General features: G+C 38.8%; 1 protein-coding gene across 3 annotated transcripts in view; it reads right to left on the bottom strand.

Annotated features, from left to right (window-relative positions):
• Positions 1–20,664, bottom strand: part of slc2a9 (solute carrier family 2 member 9) — an 83,335-nt gene that overhangs the window by 33,539 nt on the left and 29,132 nt on the right. For all 3 annotated transcript variants that reach the window (XM_018095214.2, XM_018095216.2, XM_018095215.2), the window contains 4 exons: positions 19,080–19,267; positions 18,528–18,638; positions 11,264–11,365; positions 9,777–9,852 (listed from right to left, as the gene is read on the bottom strand). In XM_018095214.2, the coding sequence (XP_017950703.2) occupies positions 9,777–9,852; positions 11,264–11,365; positions 18,528–18,638; positions 19,080–19,267 (477 nt within the window). The remainder of the gene's footprint in view (positions 1–9,776; positions 9,853–11,263; positions 11,366–18,527; positions 18,639–19,079; positions 19,268–20,664) is intronic.

The following is a 20,664-nucleotide window of genomic DNA, read 5'->3' on the forward strand; positions in this document are numbered from 1 at the left end:
CTGCATCCCCCATGGAGCTGAAGATACTCTCAGTGACTGATATGATGGTGTCAGTAGCCTGGTCATACCACGACAAACTGACGAACATGTTGAAGGGAGATCATTCAGTGCCTGACTGACAACACTGGCTGCTGCACTGACTCGCTTCAGAAGCTCCACATCCTCTGTATTTGGCGCACCGTATTCCCTTTCAAACCGGCAGTCGCTATTTACAGCTATTACAGGACAGCTATTTACAAATCGTTATAGATGCATATGGCATCAATTTCTACCAAATAAAGTTACTAGTCAACCTGGAAACTTCTGGTTTCACTATAATTTATAAAATGCTCCACAGCAGAGCCTAGATTGCTGTACCTGTTAATAAAACACAGATGGCAGCTGCAATCTTATGCATCTTGATGTCCTTTCTCTAGCGACTGCTTACCAGGGGCACACAGAGCTGAAGTTAGAGCTGGACTGACTTGAACAATAGAACTGGGGGAAATTATATCATGGTACCGTCGCCGTAATCCCTTTCAAACCGGCCGTCGCACGGGGGGTTGGTGGTTGCGCGCAGCGTGACGTGTGCACGCGCGACGGCCGGTTTGAAAGGGATTACGGCGACGGTACCATGATATAATTTCCCCCAGTTCTATTGTATAAGCAGCATACAGAGTTCAAGCCAGTCCAGTGACATGTGCGCGACGGCCAGTTTGAAATGGAATACAAATACAGAGGATGTAGAGGGCATACGGCGCGCCAAATGCAAACATGACGGATTGCCGGTTTGACAGGGAATACGGCCAAATACGGCCAAATACGCCCCACCAAATGCAAGGTATAATTCATTTACTACTTGCCTCGAGTATAAGCCGAGGGTTCCTTTTTTAGCACATTTTTAGTGCTAGAAAACTGGGCTTATACTCGAGTATATACGGTAGTCTGTTGTGACCTAACATGTACAGTATGTATTTTACAAATGAGCTGTTTTATGCAAGATATATTTATAGAGACTACTTGCTCAGGGGTATAGATTTTCTTTAAAGTAGGCCCCTCTGGATTTTGGAACACGAAGCCCTTTGGAACCCATTCTATGTTTTTGCATATAGTAAAATATATAAACTCAAACCAAACAACTCTTTTCAAAACTACATTCTCAGGGCCCAGTATTCAAGTCTTCTATCATCTTTACAATAATGATTGCATCAGTACATCATGTGTCTACATTTACTGAGGCGATAATTGCGTGTTTCCCATCTGTAGCAGGCCAAACACCTGCTAACTGAAACAGTCATTCAATACCACGTGTTGCCCTTCTCCTTTCATTTTCCCATGGCACACATGATAAATTAGATACAATTTGCTGGGTGGTTTGTTAAGAAATGAGCTCATCAGGGAAATCACATGGCAGACGACATGTGATTCGCTCTGGAATTTAGAATCTGTGTGCAAAGGAATGCACTTTTACAGTAGCAGACATTTATTTCATAATACACAAAAACTGTCAATATGTAAAAACTTATATGTAATGCTGTTTATCTCTGTATCAAATCATCCTTATGCATAATGTATACTTTAATGATCTTCTAAAGTAATTAGCAATTCTCCTTTGTGTAAGTGTAGTAACATTCTGTTCCTAAACCAACCAATCAGTAGGTAGCATTTGCTGGTCTATTGTTTAAAATATTGGCTCCCTGTTACTAGATATTAGTAGACCTGGAGCAAATTGCACAGCAGTATCTATAGTGCCCTATTTGGTTTTTGTCATTTTTAATATAATTTAATATAATTTTAATAATATAGCCCTCCAATTATGGTTGCTAGGGTAATGGACACTAGCAAAGAATCAGTGATGTGAAATAGTGGCTGGCTTGGCTTGCAGTAGGTGTTCATTTGAATTGAGCTCAGGGCTCTGTGCAGACCAATTATTTTGTTCCACTCCCATTTCATCAAACCCAATCTGTTTGGACCTTTCATATTATTTTATATTAAACAGAAAAAAAGCCTTCCCCAAACTGTTGCCACAAAGTAGGCAACAATCTAAAACTAACATTCAGACTGAAATCGTAGGATAAAGCCCTTAGAATACAAATGGGAGGATGTTCTGAACATGGTATAGTTGGCAGACACCAATGCTACGAACGTGACTCCCATTGTAGGTCCCCGAAGGACATCACACGAAACACAATACATTTGCAGATTTTTCCGTTAGCCAACCAAAATTTTAGCCATGCCGATTGACTAAATGACCGATTGCCATGATGTGAAAATTATCAGAGCGACAATTGGGAGCCCACACAATGTCCGAAAATTGTACAAAACTAGGTTTCATACAATTTTATTAGTACGTGTATGGCCAGCTTAACCCAAACTTGTCCTTCAGATGGTGAAGCACAATTTATCACTCCATGTAACATGTTTCCACTGCTTCAGAGATCAATGACGGGAGACCTTTACCCCACTCCAGCTGACAATTAGCAGTACAGATTGCAATGTAAGGATTGTGTGACTGCTTCTCTTTCATGTGTTCAGCTCCTGACAAATAGCTCTTGTGCTGATGTTGCTTTCAGAGATAACTGAGTGTTCCACCGTAGGACAAGCTATTTTTACAACGTATTCAGTGGTTCTTTTCTGTGAGTTTGTGTGGTTACATAATCAACTGTTGTTGAAACGTAAGGTTCCAAGTTCACCATCAATTCATTTACAGTTGAACTGGGCACCTCTAGCAGGGCCGGAATTTGATGAATTGACTGGTTGGAAAGGTGCATCCTATAAGGTAGCAAGTTAAAGGTCAATGTTTAATTTACCTACAGTTGGTTCCTCTCATAAATTATGGTATTCTAATTTGGATATTCTGCGTATCTCTATAAAGAACTTTTATAACATATTAGCTCTTTGGAAAAGTTAATAGAATTGGTGTTGATTTTATTACTGGACAAAGGAAGTGATTTAGTTGAATTCTCTGCAAGTAAGTTGCTGGCACCATTGTTCAGCCATATTCTATCCAACTGATGAAAATTAAGTGGCAAAGAAAATGAATTATAACAAACTTTTTGACTCAAGTTCAGGGAACCTGGTTTCTTCCAGAAACTCAAAAAGCCAAATGGTCATTGGCCCTGTGTTGATTTTTATGGTTGCCACCATTTCTGGATGAAAATATCTGCCTTCCTATCTCTGTTTTCTTGACATTATACTTTACAGTATCTTACATATGAAGTCACCAGATAAGTGATATTTTTCATTATGAGCATTATGTGAAAGGTCTATATGGTGTGAGGGTGACTGTAGGATTCATATCTTTGTGCCAAATGTTGGTCAATTAGAGTTTTAAAGAGCTAACTGTGCAAATAATGCCAAACCTCTCTGTATGCAAAAACGCATGGCCAGCACATTAAAGTGAAATAGCATCAGGGCAAGGGCATGATAAAACTCTAGGGCACATGTAGCAATATTGGGGCAAATTAACTTTCCAAATCAACTCCCATTGGCCCTGTCACATCACATGTCCATTAGCAGAGAAGTTGTTATTATAATGCATTTCTTACAGACAACAATTGGGGGAAATATGGGCATTTGAGCTTCACATGATTTGTGTGTGCAAAATGCACACTAGGTTTGCCTTTAGAGCCTATCCAAGTACTAGAAAATCTTTATTACTCTTTATTTTTCTTAGAAACCCAGGGATTTCATAGTATGGAAACATAATATCAGTGAAACAGCTGAATCAGCAGGAAAGAAAACAACTTGGGTCTCCTCTGAGCTGCCGCTGTACAAATAACACCCTAGCTATTCTTTCTTTGACACAATGCCATCAGAAATAATGTATTTGTCGCACTGCACAATTTCATCTCGAATATAAAATTCTGCAGCATATCATTGGCACCAAACAAAAAGAAGGTGAGGAAAGTAGTTTCAAATAAACAGCAAATGGAAGAGCTAAGTTTCAAATCTAAGTAATGAGAGAACAGAGACATTTATTTTAAGACTGTGCAAATATTAATATATAATAATATATAATATGTGCCGCGCTTCCTCGAGTATTGAAGGGATCTTTCACCAAGAGGTAGACGCTAACACTGGCACACAAAAGGACACAAATTTGGGCCTCTTAGGGTGTAATACACTTACGCTTTTGTTCTGCACCCTGCACTGGTTGTGCAAGGCAAAGAAGATGGTGCCCTGGAGCACAAGGGAGCCCTGTACTAGAGAGGTCGTTCTTCTTTTTACTCTCATAGTTAGTATGACATAGAGAGTAATATTCTATTCTGCAATTGGTCTTCATTTTTTATTATTTATTTTTTTCACTTTTTCTTACACAACTCTCCAGTTTGGAATTTCAGCACTTATCTGGTTGCTAGGGCTCAAATTATCTTGGTAACCAGAGAGTGGTTTAAATGAGAGCCTGATATGTTTGTAAGAGAAGATCTATAAATACCTAAGCAACCAGGGAGTGGTTTAAAAAAGAGACTGATATATATAGGAGAGGACCGGAATAGAAAAATAAGTCATAAAATGCAACAATAACTATAAAATTGTATCCTCACGGAGCAATAGTTTTTTGTCTGCTGGGGTCAGCGAACCCCATTTGAAAGTTGGAAAGAGTCAGAAAAAAGGGTAAATCACTTGTGCTGCGTGACATTTGCCATTTAAGTAAATGGAAGCCATGGAAGGTGAATGCAGCCATTTTTTAGCTGCCTGTAACATTAGCCTTGGATTTGGACTTATGACACTTGTAAATAGTTGTAATAGGGGCACAGAAAACCTACATAGAAAAAAGGAAAATCTATTTTTATCCAGCTACTATCCTCCTTATGTAACACAGGCCTAATGTTTTCCCATTATCTGTATGGCCTGTTAGTGTTTGCTTAAAACTGAATGAAGCACAGGGTGTAAGAACTCTCATAGCTGGGGCAGGCCCTGATGTGTCAGCAAGAACTATATAAACTTTTATCTCTTTAGGATGAACTTGGCTTAAGCAATCAAAGGAAAGGCTCTTCTCCTGACTGGGGCTTTTTTTAGCCTGCAAATCACAGTTTGTCCTGGCGCATGATTATATTACTGGACACTGAGAATAAAATCAATGCATTATTTTATAATAAACATAGCCCACTGTCTGTCTGTCTGTGCTTACACATACAGTGACTGTGCGAAGGTATTTTTACAGACACAAATTAAATCCATAAATCATCTGGAGGACAGTGGCAGGACCTTTGTAAAGCAAATACAACACTTTTGCACTTAAAATATAGAACCAAGAGGATAAAGTGTATAATTTCCATGTTTAACGTACAGATAACCTTCCTGGGTCTATAGCAGAACAGCAGTAAAAATTCAGAGTAAGATTAAATACAGTCCAAGACTGAATGCCAAGCACTGAGGCTGGAGATCTGGTACCTGGGATTAGGCTAGCCTTATAGGGTTATTTATCAATTTTCAAATTTATGAGTTTTTTTTTTAAATTTGAATAAACGCAAAGTTTTACCAAATAAAAGTGTTTGCTTATTTATTTAAAAATTTGCATATAAAAACTTGATCAAATAAAACTGTGAAAAGAAAACTTGAATGCATCGAGTTTTGTTTTCTTCTTGTCATTTTCAATGGGTCTAACAGCTTTAGAAGGATGGGATTGAAATGGGTCAAGATGGGATCATTGCACAGTCCCTAAATAAACAGAGGTAGGCAGAGATGGTGAGACAGGCCTGCCTGAATGATATCTGGCCAGATTGGGCAGAACGATCCATCAGAACCAGGATCCCATTGGATCCTCAACGGCCTGTATTCCCAACATTGTGATCCCATAGTTTGGCCCCAAAGTAAGCATGTCAGGCAAAGATCTTTTTTGTACGGACACCTTAACACTCCAATATAGTGTTAGCTTCTATTTATAGATAAAGGAAAAAAGAAAGAAAAGCCACATTGCCCCCTCATTAACTGAAATAGTGAGGGAACACATAGCAACTGGTTGGAGATTTACTTACTGATTTGTTACTATAGACTCCTAGATAGATGTTCCATGTTTAATAAATAAGAATAAAAGTGGCAAAGGTTTGCATTTGTCAATGACTTGACTTCACCTATCCCTCCAGTGTTTTTTTCTGTAACAAACAATGCATAAAACAGAGGTATTGTGCACTGATTGTTGCAGAAAAACAATATAAAAAGTGCTGTGTTCTATGTACTTTCTGTATTGGGTTTCTCTATGCACAACTATTACTAGAACATGAATAAAAGGGCTAAAGTCCTTGTGCATTTCAACAATGGAGTTGGCAGAAGAATGCGTTGCATCACCTGCATAAGAATCAGGGACCTATAATAAGCAATCTTTGTTAAAAGCGACACATAAAAGGTCTCGAGGAAAGGTTTACTTGTGATTGATTGTAGGCAGGTAACCTTTTCGATTGCTTGTAATGGATTTTTTTTTCTTGTTTCAGGGTTCTTCAGTAAATGTTTTTCATATTAAAGGCTTTTTATACTTCACATTTACCCCTTAAATCTCATGAAAAATTACGTCAAGAGAAAAGAAACACAATGAAACCTGAAAAGGCCTGGTGCATAGTTGGGATACCCAGTTATAAAAAAATAAAAACAAATAATGCTTCATCCAGCCTAAAGAAGCTCATTTTTAGGATAGCCACACTTCATTGCCAGTGGGATCAAGGCCTAGAGCAACAAACTTGTTGATGGCAACCAACAACAACAACAAGTTGGTGTGTTCCATTAATCACATGCGAGGCCAAATACTACAGGACATTGTCAGTTTGTCCTGAACACTAGCTAAACCCCATCATTTTTCAGGGTCATGGCTTGTAAATACGAGGAAGGACAAGGAGGCATGTTGTTCACAAAGCAGAGTACCTGACACAAAAACTGCCATTTTAAGATGTAGTGCTACCATCATGCTGTGATCCTATTCAGTTAGCTGGAAGAGAACTGAGCTCTACAGTGTCACCAAGGAGCTTTATGACAATATAAATGTACTAAGCTTTCAGTCATGTTATACAAGTTATGGATCTCTGAGGTGAATATCTTCACAATTTACAAGATAAGGTATAACATATTATAGTGGAAGAACTGGTTTATACAGAACCTCAGTTTAATCACAACTATTAGCACTGGGTCTCACTCTGCAGAGGTCTAACAAAATTTCTCCAAAAATGAAGATTCCACTCAACGTGCCGATTTACTAAAAGAAGAATACAAGTTTTGGAGAATGAACTTCGTAATGGTGAAACTTCTCTTTGCATTGGCATAGATTCACATCTCTTTTACATGTGAAATTTCTCCAGTGAATATTCTCCACTATTCTACTAAGAGCACAAGAACAAATTTTCACCAAGAGAGATTTCTCCAGGTTCAGGCTGACAAACTACCATTATAAAGACGGAGCAACCACTTTTGAATCTCATTATCTGCATCTCCCCCTCCACGCTAACTTTCCACATACATCATTTCTTTATGGCAAAAATTCTCTAGAAAATTTATGCCACTAAAATTGTACAGGAAAAATACTGGTGAATTTTTACACCAGGAGAAAATTCACCACATTTCTCTTGAAAAGTGTATTTTTACGATTTTTAGTAAATATGAGAGAATTGTGTGAAGAGAATTGAGGTGAAGTTAGACGAAGAGAAAATTCACATTTTAGTAAATGTCCCCCAAAGAGAGAACGCTCCTTTTTGGTCTATCTTTCCTTGCCAAAAGAGTCCTTCTCCTAACCACTGCCAGAATGGTCAAATCTTCCCACAGTGGGCCATAATTACTAAATGGTGGAAGTTACAATTCGGAATATTATACCAAAAATTATAATTCACCCCAACATTGGCAATTTGCTTAAATGTGAGTACGACAAGTTTTAGAGAATTAACTTCGCATTGGTTAAAATTCTCTTCGCACTGGTAAAACTTCTCATCTTTTTGCCACATGAATTTTAAAACATGAATATTTGCCAATTAACAAAGAGCACAGAAGGAAATTTCTCCAACTTCAGGGTGATGAGCTTCCATTATAAAAACAGTGCAGCTGCTTTAGTATATCATTTTCTAAGTGGCGTCCTCCATGTTAAAGGGCATGTAAAACCTCCCAAAAATTGTCACAGATAATCTGCAGTATCTCTGTCAGTGGTTGGGGCTTGTTCTAACATGGAAAAAAGTTCCTGTGGTCTGACAAAGCTTTGCCCATGCCAGGTAAACCGATATCATGCAATCTGTGTCAATCTTTGGATAGTTAAGAACATTTTATAAAAATTAATTGACCAGAACAAGGTGAGCATATCAGGCAAAGATACACTCGTTTGGATCTTCCTGTGTATGGCTAAGATAACAACAGGTATAAAAAATATATATATATTTGGATTACAAAAAAAAATGTATATATTTATCAAACAAACAGAAGCAATAGTGTGAACTGTGTATGCCCTGTGACTTGTGACCCTGAGATAAAAATAACTTAAATCCATGGAAAACTGTGGGATTAGGAAACGTAAGCTGCTATATTATTAGGAAAACATGAGTGAGATGATCTAGAAATGCTTGCAATTCTAAAGCCTGTTTCATGCTAGATATGCTTAATCCAAGGATAATCCATTGTTTTCATTTAACACTATTTTAGACATACTTATTACCAGTACATTCTGTAGATCCCACGAATGATTTAATAACAAATTGCGGGGTTTTAAACACTTAAGTGCATTTTATAGATTTGTCTTGGATCCTTAACATAAAGAATTTACCTTTGCCCTATGGAAGGCACTAGTGGCAAAAAAATAAATGCTTTTGAATGTTGCTTCAAATAATGTTGTGCATTGTAATGATGTGCTTGAGGTTTATTGTAAGCAGCAGTTCAGGCATGCCTTACGGCACACATAACAATGCCACTTTATACTCATGTAGTGCCTTGTACATGTTGAACTGTATATAATTAAGCCATGTTAAGTGTACCCAAAATCGCATTTTAAACTATAGGATTTATATATATACATACATATAATATATGGAGGTGGTTTTCCCCTTTATTTGTCAGCTCTCCCACCAGTCTTTCTCCTTTAAGGACTTGCCCATAGCTCAGCATTTAAGAGGGCTAGGAAGCAGATGTGGATACATAGCTTGTAAATTAGTCTATGACTGACGCAAAGAGCGGTGCCTTGATGGAGCATGTTGGGTTATGAAAGTTTGTACAGGTATAGGACCTGTTATCCAGAATGCTTGGGACCTGGGGTTTTCCGTATAAGGGGTCTTCCCGTAATTCAGATCTCCTACCTTAAGTCTACTAAAACAATTATTTAAACAGTAATTAAACCCAAATGGATTGTTTTGGCTCCAATAAGGATTAAATATATCTTAGTTGGGATCAAGTACAAGGTACTGTTTTATTATTACAGATAAAAACAAAACCATTTTTAAAAATGTGAATTATTTAATTAAAATTGAGTCTATGGGAGAAGGGCTTTCCCTAATTCGGAACTTTCTGGATAATGGGTTTCCGGATAAGGGGTCCAATACCTGTACAAAGATTGGGTCCAAATGTGTCTCCTTAAACTGCATGCAGGTTAACCCCTTGATGCCTATAGGGTTGGTATTTTACTTTTTTTCCTAAAAAGCATTTATATCAATTTATACTGAAAAAATGTTGAACTGTATATTAACAAATATTACTTAAAAACAATAAAAACGATTAAATTGGATAATGTAATAACAGGCACAAAGTAACCAATAAAACTTGATTAGAAAATGATATTTACTGGTCTCCTACGGGTTACCAGGCTTGGAGCTAACTCTCCACCTCTTAAAGAGTCTTACCTGGTCCAATGCAAAATGATGCAATTACTCCAAGAATACACACAATGCTGATGTACGGTATCCACGGTGCGTGGTGCTACAATACAAACAAGACAAAATGGGATTGACAGTGCATAGCACAGCTACAGAAGTTATTCCGTATAATTGGCAAAGTTTGTCCTAGTTTGATAATCCATGGAAGATATTTCTTTTTTATTATTCAAACAGCACTTATAAAAGCCTGTATGGTTTTAAAAATCCCCGATTTTTAACTTAACATTTTTTGCTTTGTAATTTAAAACTGGCACCAAATTCAAATTTGTATTTTCTATAAAAGATTTATTGTTGTTTATGAAAATTGGCCTGTCCAATTGTCAATGTTGGCTGTGTACAAAATGTAAAGCCCAAGCACAATGCAACAGAAATAAATATTTGAAGGAAAATAAAAGGCACAGATAATTGGTAGTGTTACTCTAAAGATTCAGCAGCCCAAATGGGTGCCCTTTAACTCTGTTGAGGTACTCTGCTTGTTTTAAAAAGAAAAGGAAAAGGGGACAGATTGTGGGGGGGAAACTGGTGCCATTTGGCTGAGAGAGCTCCTCAGAAATAATACCATTTATGTAAGCTTTTAGCTCTCCTTTAATTATTTATTTCTCTTTCAAGTAAGATATTCTTCAATTCTGCAATATTCACTGCTTCCCCATTAAAAACAGATCTATATACCAAACCGCTCTCACATTATCACAGTATGTTTGTGAAGATTCTCATTCTGTCATTTATCACAGTGTTGGCCTCAGGGGTGCCAGGGTGAACCATTTTACCTCCTCCCTTTGCTCACTTGTTTTGTATTTTTCTGGTCCATTCTCTTTACATTCTTTTATTCTATTCTTCCCATTTCTGTTTCTGCCATGATGGAAAGTAAGTACCTTGCACTACAACATTCTTTCTTTTCATCTGCTTGTCTGTATGTAAGCTGAATAGGATGCAGTTATACACAATTCTGTTTGATGCACACTACCCTTAGCTGAGTCATGTTATGGAAATTAGATTTTAAGCTCCAGACACTAGGAAATGCTAGGTTATGAAGTTTCTCCGCTAACTACAGGGCAGGCAGCAAGGACAGGGTTCCAATGTGGCCTGCATCCTCTGCCACTATCTATGTCCATGTCTGAATGACATATAAATTAGAGGACAGGTTGTGGGCAGGAGAGAGATCACATCACCTATGTTCCTCTCCTCCTGCCCCTCATAATTATTATATGACCAATGCAGTCAGCCTTGTATTCTTTAGGGAAAGTCTCAGGTCTCTGACAATGGCAGCACAGAGGTTTGAGGCAATTCTGCAAGGCCGTAGGCAGTATGCAAAGTGCAAAAAATGGGTGTATTGAGACCTTTTTGTGCGCTATGCACACTGCAATCCCTAAGATGTGTCATAAGCCTTTATAAAAAGAACCGACATATCTTATCATGGAAGCAAAACCACTTGAAAAAATGAATAAAGTCCTTACTTGAAATGTTAGAGAAACAGTCAGTATTCCAAAAAACAAAGTCATCAGACCAAATCCTCCAATCAAAAGAATTCTCCTCCCAAGCCTTTCAACGGTCATGCCCTGCATTTGAGATAAAGATTTTACTGGCAAAATCATAATAACTCTGTTCTTAATCAATATAAATGATATAAAATTAAGTAGTTTTACATATTAAATGACAATTATGCCACCTCAAATAAGCATTGTATGCATTTGACTTGGCTTCTGTGAATTGTGTAAGCTAAATTGTTTGTTCCTCGGGGCCTTTTGTCATTGGAGGGAGGGATAAAAGCTTTATGGACTGGCATTAAAACACCAAGTGCTGACTGCTGCACTTCCAAGAGACAATTCAGAGGACTGCTGTTCAACTGGGAATAATTCCAAGTGTTTTGTCACCCATGGAGTTATACAGTATATGCTCAGGCTACACCTACATTACCACATGTGGTATATCCCTAAAAGTAGTGTTTTAGTGTTGTAAACAATCACATTTTAGTGGGGAAATTTGTTTTAAATTATTTTTAGTTCTTCCGTTTGGAATTAACATAGTTATGCATAAGGAAGTGATTAGAATGTTATACCGGCAAAAGAAGAGAGAGAAAGGGCATAAATAAAAAGATAAATAATATCAATAGGGTTATTGGAGTCACTGGCAAACACCTGCATTATACCATAAACTCAACTTGGAGGTTTTTCAAATTACATCAAGAACATGCAGATTACTGCATTATGAGTTATGCTTAAAAAATATATTCCGTAAATATTCAAGAGCACTGCTGAAATATGTGCATTGAACATGTATTTCTAATGTTTATATAACGGTAGGGGTCCTAAGGGTTAACCTCCCAGGAAGTCCCCAGTCTGTAAACTATGCCCTGTGGGAGGGAGTATTTCGAATTAGCTGAGGGGTAGTGTGAATGTTCCTGTCCAGAGCTTATACGGGTAGGGCTTATCTGGCTCATCTTTAGTCTCCACCTAGTAACAGGTGTGGATGTGGTAGAGCAGAAGGCCCCAGAACAAAGCAATGAACTTTAAGCTGACCAATAACTTTAGAGGACTGTGCACCCTCTGAACAAGATAAAGGTAGTGGTAGCCATCTCTGTCATGGCACCCTTATATGTTTATATGAAGAAAAGTACCGTGATTTTAAGGATTCGGATTTGGTTTGGCCAGGCACATATAAATCCTGCTGAAAACGGCAGAATCTTGGTCGAATCCTGGATTCGGTGCATCCCTAATTTTACTTCACTAAGCAGATGAAGTGGGGCATTAGAACGAATTGTTTTGGGAAACTTAAATTTGCGGTTGCGTACAAAAAGGCACGGTCACTGTAAAAATGGTGCAGTCGCGTGCGTCTTAATAGTCGCCTGGTACCCACATTTCGCAAAGTTTTCTACAGTTTCAAGACTTTTGGCGAAGCGAAACGGAACAGATTCGCTAATCACTATTCTGTGCCTCTAGAAAATGTTGCTCTGTAGTCTATTTCTCCTTGAATATCCATTAAGAATCAGTGATTATACTGTTATCTGTATCTGTACATCGGTGCCTGTACAAATATATTGATAAGTATTTGCACATCCCCTTTAGGGGCACAGCCCGCGACAAATCTCCCTGTTCGCGGGCGACTAATCTCTCTGAGTTGCCATCCCACCGGCGAACATGTAAGTCGCCGGTGGGATGGCATACATGGCGGCGCGATTTCGGCAAATCGCCGAAAATGCGTCGCGAGGCAACTTCGGTGATTTGCCGAAATCGCCTGCACAGCGTGTACCATCCCACCGGCAACTTACATGTTCGCCGGTGGGATGGTAGTTCGGGGAGATTAGTCGCCCGTGACAAGGGAGATTTGTCGCAGGCGACTAATCTCCCCGTGTGCCAGAGCCCTTAAAAGGCGATGCCGTCGGGGGTTAACGTGACACCGACACATGTTGCTGTCATTTAAAGAAAAGGAATGATTTTCTATAAGTTAAAAATTCCGCTCTGCTCAGCTGCTGGTACGCACTGCAGCTGCTTATCAATGTGTACGGCTTGGTTTATATTCATCCCTAGAGTCATTGGGTACTGCAATAAATTTCCATTCATCTCTGTCTTAGCACAGTCACAACAGAATGCTGGAGAGAAAAAGATGAAATTAAGGATAGCAAAGAAATACATAAATGACTGCTCTGGTGATCTTTTTTCTGTTGTACACCTGTAATATATACTAATGACAAATGCAAGTGCCTCCTCTGGATTTACTGGGTTCCTACTAACCCATTGTGTTTTATGCATCTCAAGCCCCACCTTTCATTCATTCTGAAGAGGCCCCATGTGGCAATGATGACAGCCCTTTAAACCAACAGTAACACCTAAAAATGAAAATATATCAAAGAAATTAAACTATAATGTACTGCTGCCCTGCACTAGTAAAAATTGTGTGTTTGTTTAGAAAACACTACTATAGTTTATATAAATACCCTGCTGTGTAGCCATGGGGGCCGCCATTCAAAAGCAGAAAAGCCACAGGTTATACAGCAGCTAACAGATAAATGCTGTAAATTACAATGGCGTCTTATCTGTTATTTGCTATGTAACCTGTGCCTTTTCACCCTTTTTTCCAGCTTGAATGGCTGCCCCAGTGGCTACACAGCAGGGTATTTATATAAACTATAGTAGTGTTCCTGAAGCAAACACACCAGGTGTGGCCATACACAGGCCGATTCAGGCCTGCCCAACTGACATCTGGCCTGAATTCGGGCAGATATCGATCGGGCAGGTTAAAAAATTTAGTCAACGAGCCGATGAGGTCCCCAATCCGACTAAATTTTTTAACTTGAACCAACTGCGTCTATTATCAGCCTTGTAATTCAAGAGTTTGGCCCCAGGGCCAACTGACCAAATTAGCCCCGACCGAATTAGCCCCGTAGGTGGGGATATCGGGAGAAGATCCACCTTGCCAAGCGAGCGGATCTTAATGTGTATGGCCACCTTTACCAAACTTGTGTTGTGCATTATTTGTGTTGTACATTATATTTGAATTACTTTAAAAAGCTTTCATTTTTTGGTGATACTGTTCCTTTAAACAGAAAAAATGGGAAACAGAAAAAAAAATAAAAAACAAAATTTCATTTTGGCTTGAGAGGCATAAAGGGTTGTTAAAATGTCCAAATGCCTCATTCATTAGAGCACTGTCGATGTACTTGATATATTAGTATTAAAAGAAATATTTTTGGCACAGCTGCAGACGGCTTGCACTTTGCTATCAGATGTCTCGTACAGCTCGCTGAGCCATGTAATAGATATTTAAAGCAACATTTAACAATGAATGAAAGTAAATGAATGAAAAGTGCTGTCATGGTACATAAAAGTTATCACCTTCAGCAAAAGAACAAACCATGGCTCTTGTGTATTATATAGAAAAGTTAGACAAAAAGGAAGTGGTGCATTTTGTTCCCAGTCCTAGAGCTTTCATATCATGCTGGAAACACACCATGGCATATGGTACAGTGCAGTATAGCCACAATGTTGCGGAACGCATTGTGGAAGTGGCACATGATGTCATTAAACTAAAGTGGAAACATATCAGTCATATTAATAACAATATTGGTATTAGTGTGCCTTATATGTTTCCACTTTAGTTTTTCTTTTTAAACTTTAACTTAAAAAGATTTCAGTAGGAACTCGGTGGAGGCTAAGGGGATTTATTCGTTTTATAAAAAAAAATCTTATATATAGGGCCTGTTGGCTACTGAGCATGCTCAGTTCTTCTCAAATCAAGATTACTTAACACACTCTCCAGTCTAGCAGCCAATAGATATCAATATCAATAGATGGCATTATAGTGCTCAATCCAAGCAGGGCTTTTTCACAAAGTAAGTTCTGCCTATGTAAGCCTGCATTCTTGATGAAATTTATAGGGGTCATTGTGCACATATGCTGTTTGCAGATTTAAATGTCATTGATGACGTGTCAGAGTGAAAATGGTTGCCGGGTGAAAGCTGACGTTTGTTTTTTGAAAATGTGATGGTGCTGGTGAATGGAGGGGATATAAGCAGTATAAATGATGCAGTTCGGGGAGATGTGCCCAACTTATATACATGTTATATGTATATATATGTATAGGAAAATGTAGGGTTTACATGTCCTTTAATCTCATGCAGTTGTATGCTAGTATTTTTAACACAGAAAACTCATTGGGACTGCTTAGATACTTTCAGATGTAGCTATTTGGGCTTCTAGGAAGTTTAAATATTTTTATTCATGTGACCGTGCCCATGCCTGACGGTTGGTCGATTCTTGCCTTTTTTCTGCTTATAAATCATTTTTGTACCTGTCAGCACTGTGCAGAAAACAGGCCACAAGTACGGCTGCTTATAAATTATGCGCCCTGATTCCACTCTGTTGGCTCTTACCATTTGTGTACAGTGTTTGGAACAGAATAATGACACAATGCCACATTATTTTATACAACGGGAACAAACACTAAAACATGAGATACTTTTTACACTGGGCTGACGTGCCCACTGAACTATATGAAATGGCTTCAGGGAAAATGCCTCATTTTCACACATTCTGCAGAACTTTTTTTCTAGCAAATGACTAGGCCAGAGAGATGACAGTGTTCCACGGCTTTCTGCTTTGTTTTGTTTGGCTTTCTGCTTTATCTTCTAACCAATGTACCATTAAAATTAATGATCAAGTCTTGGAAATGTAGAAAGGAAAAATAGCAAAGAAATGAAAATCAAGCAGCAAAGAACATAAAATTAATGGGACAAAACTACAGAGAAAACAGATAGTGGATGAGAAATATCAAACACGCTTTGTAGTCAGTATCACTGGCAAATGAAAATAAAACAGTATATAAAATCAGCTTTGCAATGTGAATTAAAGATACACTTTGAACTTGGATTTGTGTAAATATAATAATAGATATAATGCCCCTGGCCGAGCTGGTAAAACACCCATCAAGCCCAGGGCCGACTTTACAATTTTACCATCAATGTAGTTGCTGGTAAATTTGTAATATCCTAAAGGTAGCCATACACATAGCAATAACGATCTTTTGTGCGACCATTGGTCCCAGGAAAGATGGTTCCCACCCTCCATTGACGTTCAGGGCTGAATCGTCAGATATGGAGGTAGAAACAATAGGAATTCCGATTCAGCCCTAAACGTAGATTTTGCTTTTAACCTGCCCTATCGACAAGATGACCAATATCCACAGTCTTTGCAATTTCAGTTGTCTCGTTGAGCCGCCATACACGCACCAAATATCATACGAAACAAGGTTTCATACGATAATATCTGTGTGTGTATGGCTGGCTTAAAAAACATATGCCTAGAAATGTATTTTACTGTACTGGCCCAGAGGCTCAGCAGTCCTATAACAGTAATGATCCAGGTCTACAAACGATGCTTCTAATTGGCTAGAAATCTGAATTCAACAATTTGCCAAATTAAACTTGTGTTCAAAGGTCCCTTCCCTTTCCTTGAAGTTCTTTCTTTTGTCTTGAAACTTTAGATATTTCACTGGGTTTTGGCTGAAAACTAGACTTTTTTGAATTAACTCAATGTCAATTTGATAAAGTGGGGATTTTCGTGGCAATTTTTCCTTTCAACTTTTTTTTAGCAAATATTAGACATTCGGGAAAACTAATTTAGTCAAATTTGAACAAAAAAAAGTAGAAATTATGGAATTTTAGTAAATCTGCCTCTACATGTACTTTTAGTACCCTGAGCAGCTGTCAAGAAGCCAGGCACAATTGTTAATCTTAAAAACACTGGCAGAAAGTGAGAAGACATCTGAAGCTGATGCTAAAATGCTTATTATTAATTAATTCTAAAGCAGAATGCACTGGCTTCTACTACTGCCATGTTGTGTGAATATGAGTGAATTACTCAGCTTTGTAAAGTTAATTTGATATAATATTTACTGTATATGTATGTACAATATTCACATGCACAGAACACATGATGTGAATCGGCAAAAAAGAGGATTGGTGGTAACTGGGGCATCTTTGGAGGTACAGATCTTCATTTCTTACTAGATGCAGTGGTACCTAAATGAGGTATAGGTATATAACTACTGTATATACTCGAGTATAAGCTGATCCGAATATAAGCCGAGGTACCTAATTTTACCTAAGAAAACTGGGAAAACTTATTGACTCGAGTATAAGCCTACATTAATTTCTGGTGGTCACACAGCTTATATGGAACTCTAAATGTTCACTGGTGAGCTGTTTTCTAATTGGTGAATACTTTTTGCATCGGTAATAACGTTTTAAGGAGCTACTTTAGAGAGCTAGAGGATACATGCAACATTGTTACAAAGGGTTTAGATCTCCTTCACTCACACAAAGTATGTGCAAGGGTAGGCTGGGAGTTGTAGTCCAGCAATAGCCAAGCAAAGTTACATTACTATATAAAGTTCATATCCCCTTTAATAAATATTTTATTATTTAGCCCGCCCGTCCCCAGCATCGCCAGCCCGCCCGCCAGTCCCCAGCATCGCCAGCCCGCCCGTCCCCAGCATCGCCAGCCCGCCCGTCTCCAGCATCGCCAGCCTGCCTGCAGCATCGCCAGCCTGCCTGCCCGTCCCCAGCATCGCCAGCCCGCCCGTCCCGAGCCCGCCCATCCCCAGCATCGCCAGCCCGCCCACGGGACCCGACCGTCCTTCCAGGGGGGGGGGGGGTGCTACCGCTACATTAGAGGGAAAGCTGTTACGGAGAAATAATGGTGCCTACCGTAAATGCAATAATCACCGACCACATAAGCGCTTCCCCAGCACCGTGCACGCACGCCGGCGGGACCTTTTCTGTCGGGGGTGGGGTGGTGCTACCGTATATACCCGAGTATAAGCCGAGGGTCACTTTTTCAGCACTTTTTTGGTGCTGAAAAACTCGGCTTATACTCGAGTATATACGGTAATAGCCCAATTATTAGCTTTAACACTCCCTTAAGGTAAAATAATAATAAAGAATATATTTATGATAACACATTTGTGAATCTAGAATTCTAAATTAAATTAGCTTGACCAGGAAATACTAGATTTTATTGCTGTATTCAGGAGGGACAGTTGGGGAAGGTACATAGTCCTACCCCTATCTATCCCCTAATAAATAAAATCCAAGATGATCCATTAACCGTTTCAAAGAAAATCAATAAAATAAAAGACATCTATACTTGATACAGACTTCTAAAAGACAAACATTGTCATTATAAAAAATGAAATATGACAGATACACAATTTAAATAAACTTACAGATATAACAGACGCCAGAATTTCTATGCCCCCAGTTGACAGAGTTATGTATGGAATCTTGTCAGGCTGAATTCCAGCTTCACTGAAGATACTGTTTGTGTAGAACCATATCTAAAATGTATTTGAATGGAGAAACATTATTTCCATATCTTAAATCTACAGAAGAACCTTTAAGCTCATGGTATTTGTTTGCCCCAAACCGGAGACAGAGGGTTGGCAAGAGAAGAAAGGGTGGATAGGAAAGGGGCGTGTCCTCAGAGGCGTACCAAGTCCTAGGCGAACAAGGAATCCTATATTGTTATTTGGGCTGAAAATGTGTTTAACACCAGTACCTTTGATTTCATCCTATGGATATTAAACTGAATTTAATGAAGCACTTAGCTTAGTTGGAGATCTGTTTTTTCCATAACAATAGATAAGGTGCATGACTAGTTTTTGCCAAGCAATAAGAAAAGGCAAGCTTGTTTCATGATTCAGTGTCCCCAAAGGCAAATCCTGTCACAGCTCTTTGAATATTTCATAAAGGCAGCATTTGAAATAGGGGAAACTTACCGCATTAAGGCCGCATAATTGATAAGCAGCCATTGTTACTATGACAGTTATAATCTGCCACTTCACCGAGCGGGTCTTAAATAGTTCAGGTACAGACACTAATCGGAGATTCCTTTGTATTCTGGTTTCTGCCAAGACGTCTTCAATGTCCTGTGAGACATCGTTCCTCCCGAGGAATATGCAGAACGCTGAAGAACAATCAGTAGAAGATGGAGATACATTAACAATGGATCCATATGTCTTATGTTATTATAAACTGCATTAGAGGGATAAGCCACATCAGTCATTAATGGGAAATTTTTTCATAGTTTCTTATATTTGATGTTTGATTACTGAAATCTCCATTATACTATAGGCATACACAAGCATACCATGTCTTATATTAGTCTCTATAGCAAGCAAATGAGAGAGATCTAAGGTGTCTGATCATGAAATGATTTCTACAACATTGCTGACGTTTTGGTGGAGGGATGAGTGACTCCAGCTGTGTCCTCCTGATTTGTCAGGTCACAGGGGATAAACAGGATATTAATATTATCTCATCTCTTATGCTGTAAATAGGAATTTTACATTATGAAACTTATGTTTGTATTAAAAAAGGCAACACATCAAGACTACTAATGAGCAGGCATAATCATATTCTGTTTGTGTGCAAATTTATATTTTTTTGTTTCCCACAACCCTAGTGTGCATTCTTTTAGATCGCACTTCCGATGGGGAAAATCATTTTTGATGATAGGTGCCCTTTAAGTTAATTGTTCTACTGAACTATCAGTCAGTGATGACTCCTACAGCAAGTTTAGCTTAAGTATTAATATGTATGTATGTATTTAATAAACCCTAACTTGCGCCTGAATGTCACGCACTTTAGGGGGCTGGACTGCTGAACTCGGGCAGCCCAGAATGTATAGGGAAATTATATTTTTTTGCAATCCACAATGTAAATTGAAACTTAGAGTAGGGCATGGCGTAAAATGCAGAAAATATGTCTATTTGATCGACTTTGCAAATGACCCCCCAACTGATGTATGTGGTTGGCATAAAGATCCATGCAAAAGGTTAGAGGCCGCCATGGATAAAAGTGAAAATTCCTCTGCTGTGAGGTCCGTGCCCTGGTTCAACCCATGAAGCAAAGCAGTAGCTGAATCAGCTTACTGTAATAGCAAGGATCGAGTCAGTAGTGACATCTACAGTCTAAAGAGAGCTTCGCTAGAGAGAAATAATGGTCAGGTTGCAGCAGCTTTGCGTGGGTGTCTCCTTCATTTCAGCCATTACCTGTATCAATAAATGTTGATAAAAAGCATTCATTACGTAGTTTTTGCACTGCAGCTCAGTGGTCAGTAGTGATGTCCAGGTCAGGAAAAACTCAACTCGCACCCAACCCTAACCTACAAAATATTGCCATTGTAGGACCCGCACCAAACCCAAACTTAGCTACTTCTAACCATGCCTTAGGTTCCAAGGCAGGGAAGTTTTGGGGGCAAAGAAGCGTGTCTGAACTGCACCCAACCCAAAACTGCAATGATCGCCGAAAATTTTGGCTCGTTGCTGCGGTCCCTGAACAGGACTATACCAGCCATTTCAA

Source organism: Xenopus tropicalis, chromosome 1, assembly GCF_000004195.4.
Source record: "Xenopus tropicalis strain Nigerian chromosome 1, UCB_Xtro_10.0, whole genome shotgun sequence".
Taxonomy (NCBI): domain Eukaryota; kingdom Metazoa; phylum Chordata; class Amphibia; order Anura; family Pipidae; genus Xenopus; species Xenopus tropicalis.